This window comes from Andrena cerasifolii, chromosome 3 (genome assembly GCF_050908995.1).
Source record: "Andrena cerasifolii isolate SP2316 chromosome 3, iyAndCera1_principal, whole genome shotgun sequence".
Classification (NCBI taxonomy): Eukaryota; Metazoa; Arthropoda; class Insecta; order Hymenoptera; family Andrenidae; genus Andrena; species Andrena cerasifolii.
This window is the reverse complement of record NC_135120.1, coordinates 13,206,138-13,227,077: the sequence shown is the minus strand read 5'-3', so window position 1 is coordinate 13,227,077 and position 20,940 is coordinate 13,206,138. Positions and strand designations below refer to the sequence as shown.

Here is a 20,940-nt window from a genome sequence, read left to right as displayed (position 1 = left end):
TTATTTTGTTACTGTGTTTTTTATGAATATTAAGTTATTCATACAACAAAGGGTTTTTGTTATTTAACAAATACCTTCAAAAAATTTCACTTACCGTAAAAAATTATATTTCAAAATAATCATTTATAATTAAACATAAAGGGGGGAAGAGCTAGATCGGGCCCTGAGCGGACCCGCGGAACACTCGAACGCTTCGCACCCACCGCGATTCATCGTCGCCATCGAAGAGTATCAACGAAACCGCGGCCCGTCCGTGTCCAATTCCGTCCGAGACGGCACGGACGTAAATCTAGGCGCGGGTCCCGACTGCAGGCCGCACGAGAGCGCATAAGAGCGCATAAGAGTGCATTAGAGTCGGCGCGAGTCGGGATCCGCGTAAACGATACGATCTTCGTGGCCGGCCAGATACGGCTATCCGTCCCGGGGCTTTTTGCATCCGCCGCGCACACGCGCATCTGTTAAACCCTATGACAGGTACATACCGGTGATTTATAAACAGTTTATGATGTCTGGCGGTGCCACGAGGCGCGCCGTCTCCACTTTCCGCTACCAGCGCGGCGCCCTCCTTTAATAGAGACGGGGGGCCCTGACCGTTTTCTGATGAAACAGACGCAGGACGGTCTAGCCTCCCAGGCACGACCCATTTCCCGGACATAAATCAACGACTGACGTTACGGACCACGGGCACACCGTCGCTCGTTTACGGGCCGCTTTTCGAGGCTGGGCATTATCGACGGGACCCTAGTGGTCTGTAATTAAGCCTGGATACAGTGGTTCGATCATCGTGTTCCTCTTCCACGGGAATCCGAAATTCGATTCGAGTTTGATGCTCGGCTTGAGAATGATCTTGTGGATTTTGGGGATGCGCTGTCTTGGGCGTTGTTGGTCCTTTAATCATGATAATTGGCGATGGAAGCGGGGAATATATCATGTAGGATGGAGCGCGCTGAAATATCGACGCGCCGAGACCTGGGGACTGATTATACTTGAGGAATATTATATGGCTCGATAACAGCGGTTGGGGGTTAATGCGAAGTATAACGAGAGTTTTCAGGATCTGCTTGAGGTTTGGCAATGACTCGAAGGGTTTGCAGGAATGAACTATAAGAGCCCAGAAGTCTGAACTGTTTAAAATTTTAACGATCTGGTTTTTGAACAGCTCAATTCTTATTCCGTTCAAAATCTTCTAGGCTACTGCCTACGAGTCTCAGGAAGTGTATTATAACTTTGTGATAATTGAGAAACATCGCAGCAGGTGAGCGTCCTCCTTCGAACGGGGATGGAGGGCTCGAGCGGAGCAACCCCTGGCAAAATGGCAGGTGCGGGAATTGAAATGTGGCTGGGACCGTACTATAAATTAGGGGTCATCTAATAATGCGCGAGTAATAACGTGAACCCATTTTTTCAACGCGACATACGTTTCACTGAAGTCAACGGTCATGAACTCTTTTATAAATCTGTTTTTGTGGTTTACAGTGTTAGGTGACCTGTTCAATGAATGAACACCTAACAAAATCAGCAACACCAAGACTTACCTCGAACTTAACGAAGAACTTAAAAATAAATTAGTTGAACAAAAAACAACTGTGTAAATTTTAACGCGAAGAGAGCTTGGGTGTTAATTTTTAATATAATATGAGCAACGTTTATTCACTGACAGGTGTTCGTTCACTGGACAGGTCAGTGAATGATATTTTAAAAGAGCAAGAACGCAGAAACTCGCCCATTCGTGTATTAAAATCGTTACTACTACTATTATTTATCATTTTCATTTAACTGAAAGCTAATTTACTGGAACACGTCCCCGCCGATTCCCCCAGTTTCCAGCAGAAGAGCCGCGGCTACGCGCGAAACGAAATGCAATTTGGTTGGCAAGCGGAGGAGAGGAATGGCAGAAATCTGTTCGCGTGGAACGGGAATGTAAATTCGCCCGGCAGAACTTTTCAATCCGTCCGACCTCCGGCGGACTGACGAATTGCGAACGCCCTCGCTGTGACAGATGGATCTTCAGGGTTACCTGGCCCTTCCCGTCCGCCCCTTCGCGAGCGCTTCCACGGCGAACCGCTAATTTTCTCGGACAACCGCAAAACCACAACAATAATAACACCCCCTTGTTCAACTGGCGTCATTAAAATGCACCAATAACAATCCTTAACCGAGCAACCCTGTGATTACTTAAGGATAAATCTCGCCGCGGTAGTCGAGACGCACGCTCCCGATCTAGGATCTATCTATCCAGCTCTCGGATACCTACGAGGCCTTCTCACCACCGCCCCACCAATGTATTTCATACATTTTTAATGAAGCTCGCTTTCGCGAACGGATCGCATCGATCATACTCTGACCCTCAGCCGGGCTGGGATTAAAAGATGCTTCTGCGTCCCAAGGTTTTCTACGCGTGTCTAGCAGATTCTGCGCTGTACCCTGAACCCCGCTGCATATAGGGTAAACGCACCAATAAATGAACACCCAAGGGTAACGAATAAACACCATTATAAAATTAAGCTTGCAGCGCGATTGATTCCACGTGCTGCATAAGTTCTTTGGACATGAAGCAAGAAATTAAAACAAGTCTCTAATTAATTACTCGCTTATTTCAATAACTTATTTTCCTCGGTTTAATAAAAAATATTCGATCACTGGTACGTGTTCATTTACTGGCACATCCACCCTAGCTGTCCTCGGCAGTGGCTGCGAAAGAATCCGAGAGCTCAATACAGAACCCAATAATTACTCACTAATTACGCAATCAGTGGGAGGCCGCGCGGAAGATTACACAGGCTCCCGACCATCGATCGTTTAATTAACGAATTTCGCGATAGCGTAAAAATCCGGGCCGATGGGAAATGGCGGGAAAAGCGGCGGGCAGCGTAACAACTCACTCGACGGCGGCGATTAGCCGGGGAGCCTATTCAGGGAATCGCATCAGCACCGACGGGCACAGAGTCGTCGTTTATTACCTGAAATTTATGCAGCTATTACGGATCGCGCGATGCCAGGTGTCCAGCATACGCGCGTGGCCCTCGAGCCTCCTCTCTGACCCTCGCGTCGTTCCCTCTCGTTTTTATTGCACCTCTCCGCGCGGTCCACTCTGTACCCCTGCTTCCTGCGAATATTACAGCGCATCCGGAAGAACCCGCCACCCGTGCTCGCGAGACGAAGATCCCGTTGCGCAACGACCAGTTTGCTAATCCGAGTTCGATACAAGAAAATTTGCCAGTTAATAACACCCCTCGCTGTTAATCAATCATCGCCTAATGCTAACCCACGAAAGCAACCGGAGGGAGGACCGATGCGGCAAGAAGCCGATCCTCGGAGAAAAGGATACGGTTTTTCGCCGGGCTATCGTGTGTCGAGGGAAAAATCGATTTAAGGGCAAAAAGTACTCTCGATACTGAAAGTTACGGGGAGGGCCGCGGAAGGGAGGAGAAGGGAGAGGAGAACAGGTTCGCTAACGGACACCTCGGCTGCCAATTTACCGGGCGCACGCAACTAGCCGGTCATATTTTATTTACGATATAATTGAGATATATTGAAACGTGAGATACAGACGTCCAGCTGCGCTCCTGCGGAAGAGCGAGCCGTGAGCGCCTCTATGGACGAGCTGTAATTTCAACGTTCCTGCAAAAAGGAAGCCTAACGCGGATCTTATTAGACTTGGTGAAATAGGTGCGAACACACTCTCCTGGCTTGCATTAAAACCCAGTCACGTGGGTTCTTTCCCTCTTAATGATACGTTTCACTGTTTTCTGCCGCAATGGCTCAGCCGCGGACAAACTGTCGTGTGCGTGCTCGAGGTGCACGCTGTTTTACAGGCACTGCTCTGGGACTGTCATTACTCTGTATCTTGCTGGGTAGAATCCGTAGGGACACGGATCCTGTAATGTGGCCTCCGATCACTTTTTGCCAACCTAATCGCTAGTAGAATGGGTGCAAATCGTTATTAAAAACTATAGGTGGCTACTTTTTGTGTCCCTTAATTGTGAAATGTCTCTGGTGTGTGACTTCTTTTAACATTTTTTTTTTTTTAAGTAGAGAAAAGAAATAGATTTAGGCTCAGGTTTAACTCGCAGTTTTAGCTATCTAACAAGCGATATTCTTAAACCGATATTAATTGACAAATGACCCCTGTCAACATCATTTTAGTGAAGTGACCATTTTGATTCACGCGGGCATCTCCGTCGCCGAATGACTAGGAAATCTTCTTAAACGGATTGCGAGCCATCGCGGGGGACCGCGATGAAGCGTAAACGTCAGAAATATGCAAAGACTCGGAGGGAGGGCAATTTTCCTGGGCAATCTGTTGTGTTGCCAGGCGAAACGGAAAGAAAGTAAATTCTCGCGGAGATTTCCGTGCGGCGCGAGCCCCAGAATAACTCGTCGGAAAGTTAAATTTTAAAAGCGTTTAACGTCCACCCGAGCACCCTCTCGCGCAGCTCTCCTCTGTCTTCCAGCCGGGGCATAAAACCGTGGCGACCGATGGGCTGCGAGGGGCGCGAAGAATATAACGCACTTCCGCTAGGCCGTCAATTTTTAATATCCCAAACGCATCGATTTCCCACCTCGACGCAGCAGTTTTTTTAGAACAGGCCACCGCCAATAACCGAGCACCCTGCCTTTCAAATTGTTGCCTAATAGCTCAGCGATTTCGCAAACTGGGGTACACTTTCCCTTAAAGGGAACTTCTCGCAGGATCACTTTTCGAGGGTGAGAAACAGAATTCCGTTATGTTCCTCAGCAGCTGCATATTATTTCAGAACGTTTTTATTATTATTTTTTAAAACAAACGGTGAAATCAGATTACATTGTGGTTATATTAAGTTAAATAGTACTGTACGCGGAGATGCCCGTGAGTACGTAGCGTATTGTAGCGTCAATTTAATTAAAAATTTGAAATTGGAATTTAAAAATATTCACTTTTTTAGTATGAACTTAATAAAAATTAGTTTTCAGAAAAAAACTTTTTTTCAAGCCACGGAAGGGTAACTGCCCCTCTCGCCCTTCGCTGCGAACGCCCATGAATGGAATTTTGGAATAAATTAACCGCCCCAGAGAGAAATGTAAAGTTTTTACATCGAATCCATCCTAAATAGGTAGAGTAAAGGTAGGTAAAAGTTCGCACTATGCGAATTTCATTGGTTGAGTTCTGGCAGTGGCCAATGGTGATTGACAATCAATTGTCAATCAAGGTAGAGTCACCAGTGTCGAATTGTATAGCTGTGCTTCGTTTTGTTATCGTACAATGCGGTAAGTACTGAATTCGTTAGTTCTGATGTAATATTCTCATTTTTAGGAATCAATATTATTCCTATAAATTGATCAGTAAATATTTTAATTCATATGTCGCCTGAAAGAGCTGAAATTCTTATATTCAAAAGTGCTAATAGAAGTTTTCAATTCTCCTCATAGATAACAGGATTGATTAAACAATGGAAAATTAGCTGTGAGGGCAAAAGTTCGCACAATGCAGTGGGGCAAAAAGTTCGCATTTGACACATTTTGGAAATATTTATTTTATATAAGTTGTGACAGGTAAATTTACACGAACTATCGAATAATAAGGGATAGTAGTCATTTCTCACAAAATGATATGTGCTATGAGTGTAATACCAACGATTTTAGGGAAGTCTAAACTTTAAGTGCGCACTCTTGCCCCACAATACTCTACTAGTAAATGCTTGTCCAAATGCCACCCGCTCTCAGAGATCGGCGGAGCCGAGGCGCAGCGCGTTAATCACCGGAATCGCGAGCCGTTCGACGGGCAAACGCGTTAATAGCCCGCGAAATTATTAATATCCACCGCCTGGTAGGGCACGATTCATCCTGGCGGCTGGTGTCCCGTCAGAGCAAACCATTTTCCGCGGAGCAGGCTGGGAGGTGCGCGCCGGAGGGTTAAGGTTATAAATAGTCCGCCTTCGGGAGGCAGTAAAGAAGCGACGAGAAGGGAAGTTTCTCGGAAGAACAGAAGGGGGATGAGGGAGAGTTTGTCAGCGAGAGCCAAATGAAATTGTATTAAAGTTTCACCTCGCAGTACGTAGCACGCGGAGAGAGAGAGAGCTGGGACGGGGACGAGAAAGGGAGGATGCTGAAGAGGGATGGGAGCAACACCGGCAACGAGTAAAACGACCGGGGCCAGGATATTAAAGCTTGTCGCTTTAGGACAAAATGAAGGCAAGAGTTTGGTGTTCCAGCCTCCAGAACAACACTCCCTGAAGACGAACCCTCCCCCCACGGTCCGTGGAAATATGAGATCCTTCGAAAGATGCTACCCGTAAACTGTTTTTATGCCTTAATACGTGTTTACGCGCGGGGGATACCCGCGAGCTGGGAAACGTGCTGCTGTAGCGAGCCCTGCTTGTCATTAACGTTTCCTTCTTCTCTGTGTAGTGTTCCATTGAGTATCGTAGTTCTACGCAACGAGCTTGATATCAGTACTTAATATTCCAATATGTACTTATACGTCCTATCAATACGAATACCCTTGACGAAAAACAGCTGACAAGTAACCTTGTCCAGTGAATGAATGGAATCACTTTTCGCATTGAAATTCATTCTCAAATTTGTTCTCTCTTAACACTTTCACTGCCAGTGTGGATAGGGTTAACCCACCCCCAAAAATCAAATTTCAACTATGCATAATTCTAATTTTATAAGACTAGTAAAGTATCAAGTCAATAATGAAAAAATATTCACACAGAAATCTTCTAAATACATTGAACACCCAAGCTTTGTTATTATCGTTCATTCACTGGAATACCTATGTCCATTCATTACAAATTTACGTTCATTCATTAGTCATTTAGGCCATTCCGCATTTAATCCTACGTCAGACTTTTAATGAAGCTTATAACTATCAAACATTGCTAGAATTATGTTCCGGGATGTATGAATTCAGTGATGAAACAGCTCGCTTACTGTAATAACATTCAGGGGGTTAAATAACGATTTGTGAATACTAATTTTAACAGACCCGCAGCTTAAGTGTCCATTCCCTGGACAGGTCATGCCTTTTAGTGACCGAACAGAAACATTTCTACTCCCACATCCACCTGCGGGGTAAGAAAGAGGGAAAAAAGGGAAAGACAATTCCGTATCCCGTGAATAATGCACGGGGAGCGCGCGCTGCAGCCACCAGCGACATTATTCGCGGCGTTTCCCGAAGGAAATTAGGAAACGCGTAGCAAACGCAACAACCAACGGCAGTATCCCCCCAACAGCGGCGGCGCCAAGTCACAAATGTAATATTCACGGAATAATACACAGCCGTCCGACCTTTCCGCCTCTCTTTTTTTTTCCTCCGCCGCGGCCCTGGACGCTTTAATAGAAACCGCTGCAGTCCAAATACCGGGCGGGAATTAAACTATGGAGATCCATAGAACGCTGCGCGACCCACGATTTTGCTCTCTCATGCAAATGGTGGCCGCGGTTTCGCCGCGCTTCGGAGCGGAGGATCGTTTTAGCGCTGCCTTTATTCCAAGGCACGGTCTGACTCGCGTTAACCGTGTTGCGCTAGTGCCAGCAGCAACTGCATCGCTGGATGCTCCAATCGTGGGGAACGTTTGTTTCGAGCAACTTCGGTCGAGTGTTGTTAGAATAACTACATATTTTTATCACCGGCGCAAGGCAAGAATCCAAGACTCGGAGGCCTAAAGGACCTCCAACACTCGCAAGGGGAGGTTTTTAGTTGTCTGCCTCAGATAGCTTTGGTTTTTGGATATGTTTTAGAGGACCGAAAAATAAGATGTAGGTACGTGCTTATAATAGCGGCTCGTTTTCATATTTAGGGAGTGAAACCACAAACTACCCCTCAAAGTTCATAAGAAGAGGCACAAAAGTGACTGACGACGAAAATTAGATTTATATAAACTGTTATTCAACACAATGTTATAATATTCTTTAAACTAACAATAGGAATTTTTATCTACTACTCATACATATCTGATATGACATACAGTGACTCGCATTAATATTCGGACACTTTTTAAAATCGCATAACTTTTGTAGAATTGGTCCAAACGACTTGAGATTTTTTGAGAAGCTAGAAGGATTAGTTTGTTAAATGACGTATTTGGTCGTTTTGAAAAAAAAATGTATTTGGTCGGAATAGCGAAAAAAATAGTAAAGGTATTTTTTACTTTTTTTTGTGAGCTTATAATGAAAATTCAAAAAACCCGTTTGTAGATTGCAGTAAGTTGTATACGTGCCTAAAATTTAATTTCTTATCACCCAAAAGGACCAAATATTCCAACGTTCAGAGGCTCACGTGAATCGCTTCATTCATTCCCCTCCATATTATTACTTTTATATAAAAACCCTTGCAGTCAACCCCAAGGAAATCAATAAAACCTCACGCGTTCTAATTCTCATTGTAAAAGGCGTAGGTATTTTACTTGAGAGTCCGTGGATCGAGGAAACGTCCCTGGAGTTACCTTCCCTTCACCCAGTTCGTAACAGTGTTCATGCTTTCTCTTCTACTAAGAAACTTCGGGTAGGTACGTTGTCCTGACTGGTCACCCCCGGTTCTCTTTAAAAACTCCCTACGCGCAGCCGATTGATGCGCAGAGTTGAGAGGAGATCCCAAGGCGTTGTGGGGAGGACAGGACGGCGTTCTCGATGAAAAATACCGCGGCTTCAGCCATGTGGCATTCCGCAAGCCGATTTGTCGCTGCCTGTGTACGCGATGCGAATCTGCGGGCTCGCATGCGAGAGCATACAGCCGCGCGGGCGTGCACGGACACGCGTGGCTCGTTAATATGTGGGGGATACGGGTCTGATTACGCATAAGCCCGCCACGTACCCTATCTCCCCCGCATCGGCCGCCCAGAAAACCTGATACGGCCACGGCAGTTATGTATATCCCGTCCAGAAGTTCACAAAGACGCGAACCGACGTCTCGATTTTTTTCCGCGGAAGATAAGATTGTCCCGGGTCGCCGGGACGACGCGCCTCCTGGAAGTCGATCCACCGGCTCCGACATCGTTCATGCTGCTACGTGACAACCTTGCGAAATGCCAGATCCGGTAACGCCGAGATCGCTGCTCTCGAAAAGCGTTCCTTCTCTCGGGGGCCTCTAGGAAAGTGGTGCAGAGAGATTTAATGGATAGAAGTACCTAGAGAGCTGGCTTTTGGATACGTAGATGAGTAGGGAACACTTGAATCGAGTGCTCTAGAAAGCGCGGTCTGCGATCGAGCCGGTCTCATTGGGACGATATCCTCCCGGTTCCGTCATCGAAGAATTCCCGAGCAATTTATTTTTTGCTCGCAAATCATACTGCCCATTAGCCCACGTAGGAGGATGTATCGGGAGGGTGAGCGAAGGGGAAAAGGGGGTAGAGAGAGTAGAAGGCAGAGGTGGCAGGAGACGCTGGAAGGAAGGGTAATTCTTCTGCTGATGTGTGTTACGAGGTCCACCCGCCCGCGCACTCATCATCACCGAGATAATGGAGTGGGCGTTACACGGAGGAGAGAATGCTGGATGGTTCGGGGCCCAGTCCACCGAGCTTACCAACAAAAACCGCCACTCAACGACCCTGCTCCGGCTCGCACGACCATAAAATCATCCTAGTTCTCCGCCACCCCGCCTCCCGGTCTCTTTCTTTCTCTCCGCGTTCCCTCTTTGCTCGCCAATTTCCTTCCCTTCTGCTGGCGAACGTAACAAACCGCCCGACGATCGCGTGCAGAACCTTGCCTCCTGATCCCTCGCGATGACAAGCTCGCGAGGACTCCTCCTCTTTTGTCTCTGCGCTTCTCTTTCTCTAGCCTCTCAGGGCTGCTGTTAATTCTGCGCCCGATAGCGGAGCTTCTGTCGCGGTTGCTTTAAAGCGTATTTCTCTGTTGGTGTTTGCTCCGTGTCAAGCACATCCCTCCTTGAGCCTCGAGGAACAGAGTGGAACAGAGTAGAACAGAGTGGAACAGAGTCCTCCCAGGGCGCAGCCCCGACAGTCGATTCGCGACTGTTCATTGGCTCGAAAATTTTAATAACCCCAGCAACGATAGGTCGGAAGAGTACGCATGTCCAGTAGAGTGTCACCACGGCAGGCGACACGAGCTCGCGGTGACACGCTGTACCTCTTTCCCTCCCTAGCGCTGCAACCCTCCTCGCTCGCTCTTTCCCTCGATCCGTCGTGTCTCCGAGCAGGGAGGACCTAGCGTGAGTCCTGTCGAGGGTCTCGCGCAGGCGCCCTCTCCACTGGGAGGTTAAGTACCCTCCACTCTTCCTCCTTCAAGATGCATCCTCCTTCCAGGGATTTAGAGAACGCCTCGAGCAACTGCACGGTTCAAAATGACAAAATGCAAGAGAAACTGTAGAATACTGTACCTAGTCTAATCTCCAGTATCCACCACGCTCGCTCGAGACTGTTCGACAACCTACATGGTTTCATGGTTCAAGTAGGAAAAGATGGAGGCAAAGACTGGATATATTGGAAGGGAGACGAGTGGATAAAATAGCATCGGGCAGGGGTTGAAAAAGGTGGACGTTGAAGATCCGCGGAGGACGGATGAGGTGACCTGGGCGAGAGAGGTACTCGACGGAGTCCAACGTAGTCTCTTGGATCGATACGAACGGCGCGCGCTGTGTCCCCGTCTGCCATTGGTCATAGCAAAACCTAGACGTGCCCGGTTTTCTCCTTTCCCCTCTCTCTCCCTCGTTCTCTTGTCCTCTTCGTCCTCTTCGCTCTCTTCCGTCCAGCCACCCCCTTGGACTCTATCTATACCCAGTCGACCTAGCCAGCCTCGCGCACCCTTCTCCCCTTTCAACTCCTCTGTCTGCTTCATTCTCCTCACAGACTCGACTCAACCTCGATTCTACTCTCTCTCTCTCTCTCTCTCATTCTCGACCCCTGACACCGCCCCCTCCTTTCTCCCTCGCTCCCTGTGTTCCTCTTTTTCTGCACCTGCCTCGCTTTTCCTACGCTTTTTCCTCCTTTTTTGCGCACCACGTCTCCACGTTGCCGCGCTATTACTACTGCCGGGAGTATCCACTGTGCCTGCTTGTAATCACTGATACGTCGAGCATTCGAGGATCGATGATCAGTCGATGCCCGGGGTGTATCCATGGGACGGCTCTCGTTTTATCTTGTAGAGCGTCGAAGTATGTAGGTATTATTAGCCTGTTACTTGAAAAGAGGGACCCAGAATGGGTCCTAATTGCCGAAACATGGATAACTGTGAATCTTGAAAAGCTGACACATCGCGCGCCACTGCTAACCAATATGGAAAACGAATACACTTAGGAGTATGAAAATCCGAGGATTACGTTACCGATGACCTCGATCGTTAATGCCGGAGGTGAACGGGACAGTCCCACGACGACTGTCAACGCACAGCACCGCTCGAAAGGCGAAGAAGACGACGACGCTCGGCTGCGGAGGCGACGCTCGACTCCAAGTCGGAAACGACTGCTTGAATATGGATGAGTCGGGGCGCAGAGCGGACACAGTCTCATGCTCGCTACGCGGAGACATAATTGCCTTAATTAACGCTAATATGTTAAGTCGCGCTGGTTTCTTTTGTTCGTCGCCACGCTTGCGAGTCTGCCGGGGACGTTCGGGAACCGGTGAACGCGACTAAACGTGATTCCTGCCTGTAACCAGGCTGTCCTTTGCGAGATATCGACGTTCCAATTTCAGATCCACAGATAACAGGCGCCCTCCTAATTGCTGTGGAAACGGTAATTGCGATTGTCGCGTGGAATCGTTCCAGGGAGGCCTGTACAATAGAATTCAGGGAAGAGTTCCAGGGAAACGGAAAGGAGCGCTCTTCGCACCGTGGATAAAGTGGCAAACCGTGGACCGTCGATTAACGCGTCCTCCGCAGTGTGAGATTTCACGATTCGACTGCAAGCCAGGAAGAACCACTGTGCATTACTTTGCACCTATTTTTCATACCGCGAGTGGCACCTATAATTCAAGATCGCATCGGTGCATGCGGAGCGCTTAAAGAATCTAGCCACTTTCCCCGGAATCCTCCGTCCGCCTCTCTCCAATTTCTCCATCCGTTCGCCAGGGCTGCGGAGAGGAAGGGAGAGGGAGGAGTTTATCGAACTTTCGGCTTGCAGACGGTCGCGCAGAGTCGCGCCCATTCGGCGGAGCGCTCGCGTTTTCTTACGAAACGAACGGAATGCATAAGTATTTCCGGCGGTGTTCCAGTCGCCGCGGAGGGAGGATTCACCGCGGCGACTTCCGGCTGCGAGGCGAGCTAGTGTCCCTAATTACCGTGTCGGTTCATGAATACGATTGCCGCGCGACCGTGGCTCGCCGCGGCACGGAAGCTAGCGTGGCGTCACCGCTTGTTACTCCGCTCATGAATTTATGTATCTGCATTCTCCAGCGCGGTTCGAGGCACCCCGAACAAGAGGAATACGAAGAAGAAGAAGAAGGATCGTCCTCTTGCGCCGTCTTTGGCCCCCGTTTCCTTACCCTCTGGCACGCCTCGGTACCCTCGAAGAACGATGTCGCGGATTCGTGGAGATCGGGCCGGATGAGCTCGACGGTTGCCTGCACTGGGCTTGCTTTATAGGTGGCCTGATGTTGGGATCTTGGGTGAGAAGCTTACAACGCCGATTGTATCTTGTTAATACACTTTCGCGTCCCCTCGGTGGATCGAAGGGTGCTCTCGATCAACGAGAATATCAAGCGCGAAAGACACAAGCGTAGCAATGTTCTTATCATCGGGTCACCAATTTCCCTGGAGCGATTCTCGGGCGATGGGGACTCGAACCCTCGATCTTCGGATCCACTGCGCGCTGGCCAGCCGTCTTAGCCCCCAAGTCGACTCCCCGAGGTCTCTATGTTTCGGGATCCACTTAAAGAGCGCCACCTATGTGCCAATCGCGCCATGGAATTCAATCCGCTTCGCGTCTTCGACGCGGTATCATAGCTCGATCGTTGATAGTTTAAGAGCGACCTGTCGACGCGCTGCCCGCAATTACCTCGGCCCCAATATCCGACGGAACGTTCCCCGGGGATAGCGGGCCGGAAGCAACGCGAGTTCCAATTTAATCCGACGAATCAGCGTCCCGTTAGCCAGCCTCTGTAGAGGTTTTTAATTCGATAACGGCTCAGCGGTGGCTCGCTTAGAAAGCAGGATCGTGGGACGCAAACTCGGACCAGACATGCGTCTATCGTACGTACGTTGCGGAGCGTATTACATGGGTGGAAGCCAATTATTCGTACGGCTGACCCTGGAGGCAATGATAACTGCGGGCGGCGCATAATTTTGAGCAGCACGAGGCCCCGCCGCGGCGCGGCGCGCCAGTACGTAACTCTGCCGGCCTTATAATGAAGATATAACCGAGCCGACTGCCGAGACATCTTTACGTCCGAGAATGCTTGGCTCGTTACTCGCTCACGATGAACAGAGTGCTGCGATACGCGCCAGCTTCCCTGCTCCTCCTCCTACTCGCCGTGCCACATCCTCGGGTGGCGATAGCCTCTTGCGCTTTGCGTATCGTTGTTCCTTGGGAGAGACTGTCTTCCAAAATTAATCGAAGGTGACCATTTTGCGGATGGTACTTCAGGTCTGGACAGAGTGGAGGGCCCAAAGATGCTAGAGAAGGGGTCGTTGCGCAATTGAATTCAATATAAGATGAAATATATTGGAAAAGGGGAAAAGGCGTAGAGTAGTGAGGGAAGTAACTCAAGTGACGTGATGCAACGGAGATAGATGATTGGTGTAGAGTGGTACTGGGGGTAATGTGACGTCATAGTTTCTCCCTCAGAGGGAATTTCTTCTAGCATCGCTGCTTCTTTGATTGTGACTATCAAAAATTGCCATTGATTGTTCCAGCGATGTCCTTTCTTAATTTCAGAAATATCGTACTCGTCACCTTGCTCATTCACGATACACGGACGCAAGAGTTGCAGCGAACAGGGCGCCGACATATACCAGGAGGGAAAATATCCTGTTCCCATTCCGCGGCCGTCCCTTCGACAAATAAATGTTATTCGATATCCCACGCGCGTGTACCAGCTCCGTGATCCCGCCGACAGATTTTCATTTACGGATTGCAGCGCTGTTACGGGGGTGGATTTAAAACCGACGCGGTATCGCTGTATCAGCGTTCGCGGTGTTCATTTCAATTCGCCTCTAATTGAACGCTGTTCAATATTGACGAGTTAAATAATTGTCTTTGGAAAGCTGAGCTCGCCGCGTAACCGTTAATCATCCCTCTTGCTCCGGTCAGCGCGCTGCACGCGATCCCATAATGATTCGCATCGCAATCACGTAAACACGGGAACGGAGAGAGGGAAAAAGTCCGTGCCCTGTAAATTTGTCCAACTGCGCGCCCGCACGAGACATAAAATATTAAATATTCCCCTGTCGTTTGCTGTCAATCAAACGGAAACGGTAAAACGCAGCGCGCTGACATCGACAGTTGCGTTACATTTGATCCACATTCTTTCATCCTCTCACGCTTTCCTTAAGAGGTTACCTACCGTCAGGAGGTAGAAAAAGAATCGATTCTTTGGGAATTTATTTCAGAAAGTACATGCATAGTTTTATGCAATGGTTAATGTATTCAAATGAGGGACACTTTAAGCGGTTATTATATTATGTTTTGGTATAAAAATATTTAGTTATTGCAAAATTACAACTGATATCCCAGAAGCTGTTTTTAGACCGGTGACCACTATTTCTTCAAAATCGCTTCTCCAATCTTTCTGAAACTTTGTAGGTTTCTTCTAGACATTCAAATCTAGTCTTTATTCGGAGTATTTGTTTTTCCAATGCATAGTTTTTATTTTATGGATGAAAAATCAGTGTTTTTTCTACGAAAATCGATCATTTCACTTTAAACATCTGCCATTTTGTCCCAGATTAATATTTTGTAAAACGGAACGATTAAAGACTAGATAAACTATTGTACTAACTAAATCATCTTCGTTTTTTTATTTCAGATAACCCAGTTCCGAATAATGTTGGTCACCGCAAAACATGTTTCTAAAAACAGCTTCCGAGAAATCAGTTGTAATTGTGCAATAACTAAATATTTTTATAGCAAAACATAATATAATAACCTGTTAAAATGTCCTTCATCTGAATACAAAAGCCATTGCATAAAAATATATATGTACTTTCTGAAATAAACTCCCAAAGATTCGATTCTTTTTCTACTTCCTGACGGTAGGTAACCCCTTAACACTTTCGCTGCGGAATTGGTTTGGTGTATTTCCGTTTTTAATATATGCGGAGTAGGGTGGTCCACCTAGGATATTTTTTTGTATTCTGTGCTGCTTTCCGCAAGCCTGTTTTTGTTCCTTTTTAAATTTTATTCTTCTCGCTAATGTCTGTATATAAATAAATATAATTAGCGGATATTGTTTTAAATAGGGTTCGATAGTAGAGCAGCAGTTTAAGCAAGCCATCATTATTATTATTATTATGTCATTCACTCTTTTGTTAGGAGTTTAACCTGTTTGCTAGCTCTCCCTCTTCTTTTGATATCCTTGACGAAAGGTGCACAGAACCACCCTTAACGCGATCAAGGGTTAAAGCCAAGATGCGTCCCGAGGTCCAATCGACCATCTTTCGCACAGTCGCGCGTTTCCTTCGTCCCCGTCCCCTGTTCCTCGCCAGTTCGCCTCTCCTTTTGCTCACCTCCTGTTCCTCTTCCACCGGCCAACAACCTGGCCTGACGGCTGCGCGTAAAATTGGCCGGAACGCATTTTTCCATTAGGCCGGTACCCGAGCCACGTTACAAATTATAGGTGTACTCTCGTTGGAGAACCCGATGAAACCAGGGAACCGATATGCGCTCGGCGTTTTCCTCCCTCTAAGAGTCCAAAGACGCTTCTGATGATCGCATTATCGGCGATGGTGTGCTGGTGGTGGCAGTGGTCGGAGATTTTGCTCGGAATTAACGCTCGATCGCGTGGCCTCCGACTTGCTCGCGCCTAGAGACGGATGATTGATCGTGTCGATGAAAGTTGAAGGTTATTGTCGAGGATCCTTTTCTATAGGACACGAGATCCACTCGCGAGGAAACGTTATCAACTCGAAAACTCGTGCGAATGTACAGCATATTATTCCTAGGTAGCATTTTTCTCTGCCGAAATTCACTCCGAAGGGGTTAAATCAGCCCTTGAAGCTATCGCGTTCTTTATTTCTCTAAATAGATTATTATTTTGAATATTTCGAATATTTTAAATATAACTGTGTGACGGTGCGAGATGGAACAAAACTTTAAATATAAGGATTGCTCAGTTTCTTATGCCCTATCACACTGCCAACTTAATCGGTTAAGTATGGACTCGAGCAGCAATCCATCTCGCGTCATCAGTTTCCGCTCGAAACAGAAACGCGATTGAATCCGGCACGGTGCAATCCGTCAGGGGGCGCAATGAAATCACTTATTGTTAGAGTCGACGTAAATGTCGTCGTTAAATTACATTTAATGTCGCTCGGACGTCACGAGCCGCGGACTCGGTTCACGACGAGGTAATCGATGAATAAACGCGCGGCCGAGCGCGCGCGGATTCCGCGGAAAAGCGGCAAATGCGATTTTAATGTCAAGCGGCGGTGGTCTGGCCCCGTGTTTTCCACGGGCGTGTCTCTAACGACCCGCTGCAACGGCCCCGCGGCTACTTTTGCCATTTTGTAACGTTATATTCGCTCGTGGCTGCGCTATTCACCGCTACGCCACGGTACATCTATTATATTATAGAGGGTACCCTCGCGATCACCGGCGCAGGCGAGAAGGAACTGATTCTAAGTGCAAAAACGAATCGAAAATGTGTAATACAAGCTTCTTCTGCGAACCTTAGAAGATTCTTTTAGAGATTCGCTTCGAGGAAGGGAATTGAGGACCTTGCTTCAAGGGTGCAGCTCCAACTTTACCAACTTCGAGTAAATTAGAAAAAAGTGTTTATAGAATTATTGCTTTGAAAGGAGAACACTCATTGAAAAATATATATTTCCACGCAATAAGTAGTAATTATTTAGTTGATAAGATTTTATTTCTGTCTGTGGCCAAACAATATTCAATAAAAATATAAAATACAAAATATTAATTATTATTAAAATAATAAAACAAAATAGAAATGTTAATATTAACATTTAACCAGTTATTTGGAATTTCAGTCCAATTTAGGTGAAATATTCGTGAAAGATATCGGAAATTTGAATGGGATTCGAACTTCCTATTGGTTCACCGTATTTATAAGCACTCTGATTAGAGTCGAAGAAGACCTTTTAGAACAAGTACGTTGAACTTCCACTAACAGGGCTCCGCGATTCGTTGCTCGGGGAAGGTAAGGATCGCCTCTGCTAACAAGAAGACTGCAAGAAGTTTTCACCGACCAATAGCACTTGAACTTTCACCCGACTAATGTTGCGGGGAAGAACTCGCGGAAAAATCGGAGAGTTACGTTTCAGGCATCGGGCCTCATTCGTCAATCAATTACGTCCCAGCGTTCAACCGTTACGTTTTATCGCCAGCCTTGAACCGTTACGCTTCAACCTTTGAAAGCTTCGGACCTCATCGCCGCTCTGGCTTTTACCATCGACAGCTCTCTTCAGCGATTCAGTATAACGATCATAAGCGAGAAACTCATTTCCACACCGCTGCGTAGAACGTTGTCGCCTGAACACGATCCTGCCACATTAAAAGAGACCTCGCGCAGTCATTTCGCAGCACCACCTCAGAAGCTACCAGCGAGGAGCAAACTTTCCGCCCGACAAAGTCTCGAAAATGTACTTTTTTACGATTAATAAAGCAACGTCACGGTAATGCACACCTCGACGCAGCTTCCTCCTTTACGCGAGCCGAGAACGCGCCCCGTTAATGACACGAAATGAAAATATGAATTCGTCGGGGGTGGAGAGCCAAGCCGGAGTGCCACTGATTTAAGGGGAGTCCACGCATTAAAACGATAACGATCCAGGCGAATTCTAAGTGAAGGAAATACGAGGCGAGTCGTTAGAGGGGGATGCCTCGGTCGCGTTAATGACGAAATCTTTCCGTCCCCCTTTTTCCTTCGGCTAGCTCCTTTTCCGATGGAGCGTTCTTACGGGCGACGAGCCCTATCACCCCCTTGGCTAAAAGGATTCGACAATAAACAACGGTGAGCCTCGAAATTAGGCGTGGGTCGGTCGGCGTCGCAATCTACGTCAGAGAGCCTCATACTCGGCCCATCCCCGTTTCGCTGGGGTGGACGGCCGATGGATGAACGATGTTTCGACGGGAGAGTCAAAGGAACAGGGAGGCTCCGCGCTTTACGAACTGTCGTTTAATTCAGATCACCCTGGGTATCGGGTTACCCTATGGTACACTGTGGTCGTAAAAGTTGCGAGTCACCTTCGATATTGGATTGTGGGTGGAAATAGGGAAAATTGGAAACTGGGATCGTTAAGGTAGGCTCTCACTACGACTTCTTTTCTCACTCACATGAGAGGCAGTTTTGCTCTAGGTACCTCAAATTTTCAGCCTGCCTCGGTTCACATTTCAGCTCAGTCGTTCACAGAATTCACTTGCAACGCGAGTAACAATTTTATTATTTTAGCGGTCGCCGAGACGTTGTCATTGCATCCACTCCCACTACCCCTCGCCTCGCAACGCATTATGAGAGCTCACAAATTTTTCAGCTGCCTCTAGTTTTCACATTATAAATTTACTCTTTAAAACAGAGCATTTTATTTTGCAACTATAACTAAGCTGTTGTTTACATTGTTGTTTGTGAGACGTAAGGTTGTAAAATGCGACTCCATAGAGAGTGAAGCCCCAGCTGTGCTTAATGGGCCTTGTGGTAAATGCTCTTCCTCAAAATATTGTCGAAAGCGTAAACTAAGAAAAGCTTGCCTCTCCTTCGACACCCTCAAAGTCGCCCACGTAAAACAGCCCATTTTCTTATGATTGTTGCAGAAAAGAAAGAGGAACACGGTGGCCAGTGAACAGGACGAAGCGTTGAACGGGCAAGAAGCGCGGTTTATCGCGGGTAAGTGTATCTAATTACCCTTGCCGTTTACGTCAACGATTTGCAGTGATTTACGGCGAAATTGTGCCGACGACCTTCGTCCAGCCAGCCGAGGTTCCGGAATGGCGAAGGAGGGGAAACGAGGGGCAAGGGGGTCGAGAGGGGAACGAATCGGCTAAGCGGTCCGCGGCTAAAAAACACTAAAGGATTCGGTCATTTATCACAGCACTGCTGCCCCCGGGGCACCACGGGAATGAAAAGGGGAGGAATATAATCCGTTGGACAGACTAATCGCGGACTAACTATCCACATATTATCTACAATAATTCCATGGCTCTGGGGTGAAGAGTGGGGGTGCTGGGCAAGTATTACTCTCACAATGAGCATTCAAGAGGGTGCTTTGTTTAACACTTTACAATTGTATTTTATACTATATAGCTTAAAGTTCCTGTACTATGTAGCTTAAAGTATATAGCTTAGAGTTTTTAAAAAGATTTTTTAGCGTACCTACTTAGGGGCTAAGAGGAACCTGCCTACGAAATTTCATGGTCATAGGATCAGTGGTTATAGCGAAATCGCGATGTGTCAGTGAGTGAGTGAATGAGCCAGTGGTATTTGGATGTTATTTTTATTATAAGTATAGTTGATACTGAGCGACAATGTTTCGTTTGCTGCGAATTAGCACTCTTTTATTTCAGCGAATTATTAATCTTTATGATAAAATTTGAGAAAAACAATTTGTCCCCCTTTATTAAGCACCATTTGTACTACAAATTACTGTTTTGAAATTTGATTTTTACCAACAGTAGCCCAAGTTGTAGTACAAAAACATAGAGTGGCCTGTACTCCACGACTCTCGCCTAGATTTATCACCGACAAGACTACAGCATTCAAAGATTCATATCCTACATGGAGTATGCTCTTTTGATATGAGTAGCTGAAAAGTTTAAAAAAGATCTACAGTGAACATAATCTCACCCACAAAAGGTGTAACAGGCAAAGTGTTAAGACGAAGAATTACTGTTCGAAATGATTCAAGTACCTACCGTCCAACACTGACCCTTACCGAATATCCCATTCGCGAATCCAACCCCAATCAAAACAAATGATTTCACTGCTCCGATCGGATATCCCCGCAGTGTCCAAAGGGCGCAAACAATGAACCGCCGATCGTGTAAACTAGGCTAGTGCAACGAAACCGGGGAGAACGGCAATGCTCTTTTCCCCGCGTTGCCCACCCTTCTTTTTTTAATAAAGCCTCGAATATTCCGGCTATCAATTCAGTCGGGGATCAATTTACAGAGTGCACGTTATGTTCTGGTCAGCGAAACGCCGCGCGCCGGGTCCCGATTCGCGGCGCGCCGTTTTTCCGCGCTGCGGTCTGCGCTACCAGCCCGCGTAAATATACCGTCTGGCCTGCTGCAATTTTGAGGCCTGTCGCGCGTAAATAAAGTGAAGCCGAGCGTGGAAATTAATTAGTGTGCCGAGGGGGAAAGTACAGGGAAAATCCACCGGGATCGCCATTTAATTGACAAACAAATTTCATTAGTCGCTCGGCGTTACGTGTAAGTTGCTCCGTGTAATTAGCGCTAGTTTATTGAACGGCGACCTGATCGTTTCACTGCTGCGCCCGTTCAGCTTGTCGTTACGCTAATTTCTCGCGCCACTTTTCAGGCGATTCAAAAGTATTACTCGGAATTCGAGGTGACCTGGAGATTGAGGAGTTTAAATGGTAAACGATGTAAGTGGCAAGAAAATAGGAAATAATTCTTTTAGTGGAAAAGGATGTGAATTCCGTGCGGAATAAGCTTTAAATTGCAAAAGTTATAAATGCTAAAATAATTGATTTTAACTTAGAGCTATCGCAAAATAGAGCTGTAATCGTGAGTGCCAACTGGGCTGTGGTGGAAAAGGCCCTAATCTTTTCATTTCCCTCTAAAGCTTGTCGTGCATTTTGACGAAGTATGGCCAAGCGAAGCGCGATGATACGAAGAGGAAAGTTTATAAACAATTGATTCTCATAGAG

General features: G+C 47.0%; 1 protein-coding gene across 1 annotated transcript in view; it reads left to right on the top strand.

Annotated features, from left to right (window-relative positions):
- LOC143367228 (uncharacterized) overlaps nt 1–20,940 on the top strand; it is a 71,801-nt gene that overhangs the window by 45,463 nt on the left and 5,398 nt on the right. Inside the window, exons 2-3 of the mRNA XM_076808853.1 lie at nt 18,711–18,746; nt 18,863–18,935. Of these exons, the coding sequence (XP_076664968.1) occupies nt 18,711–18,746; nt 18,863–18,935 (109 nt within the window). The remainder of the gene's footprint in view (nt 1–18,710; nt 18,747–18,862; nt 18,936–20,940) is intronic.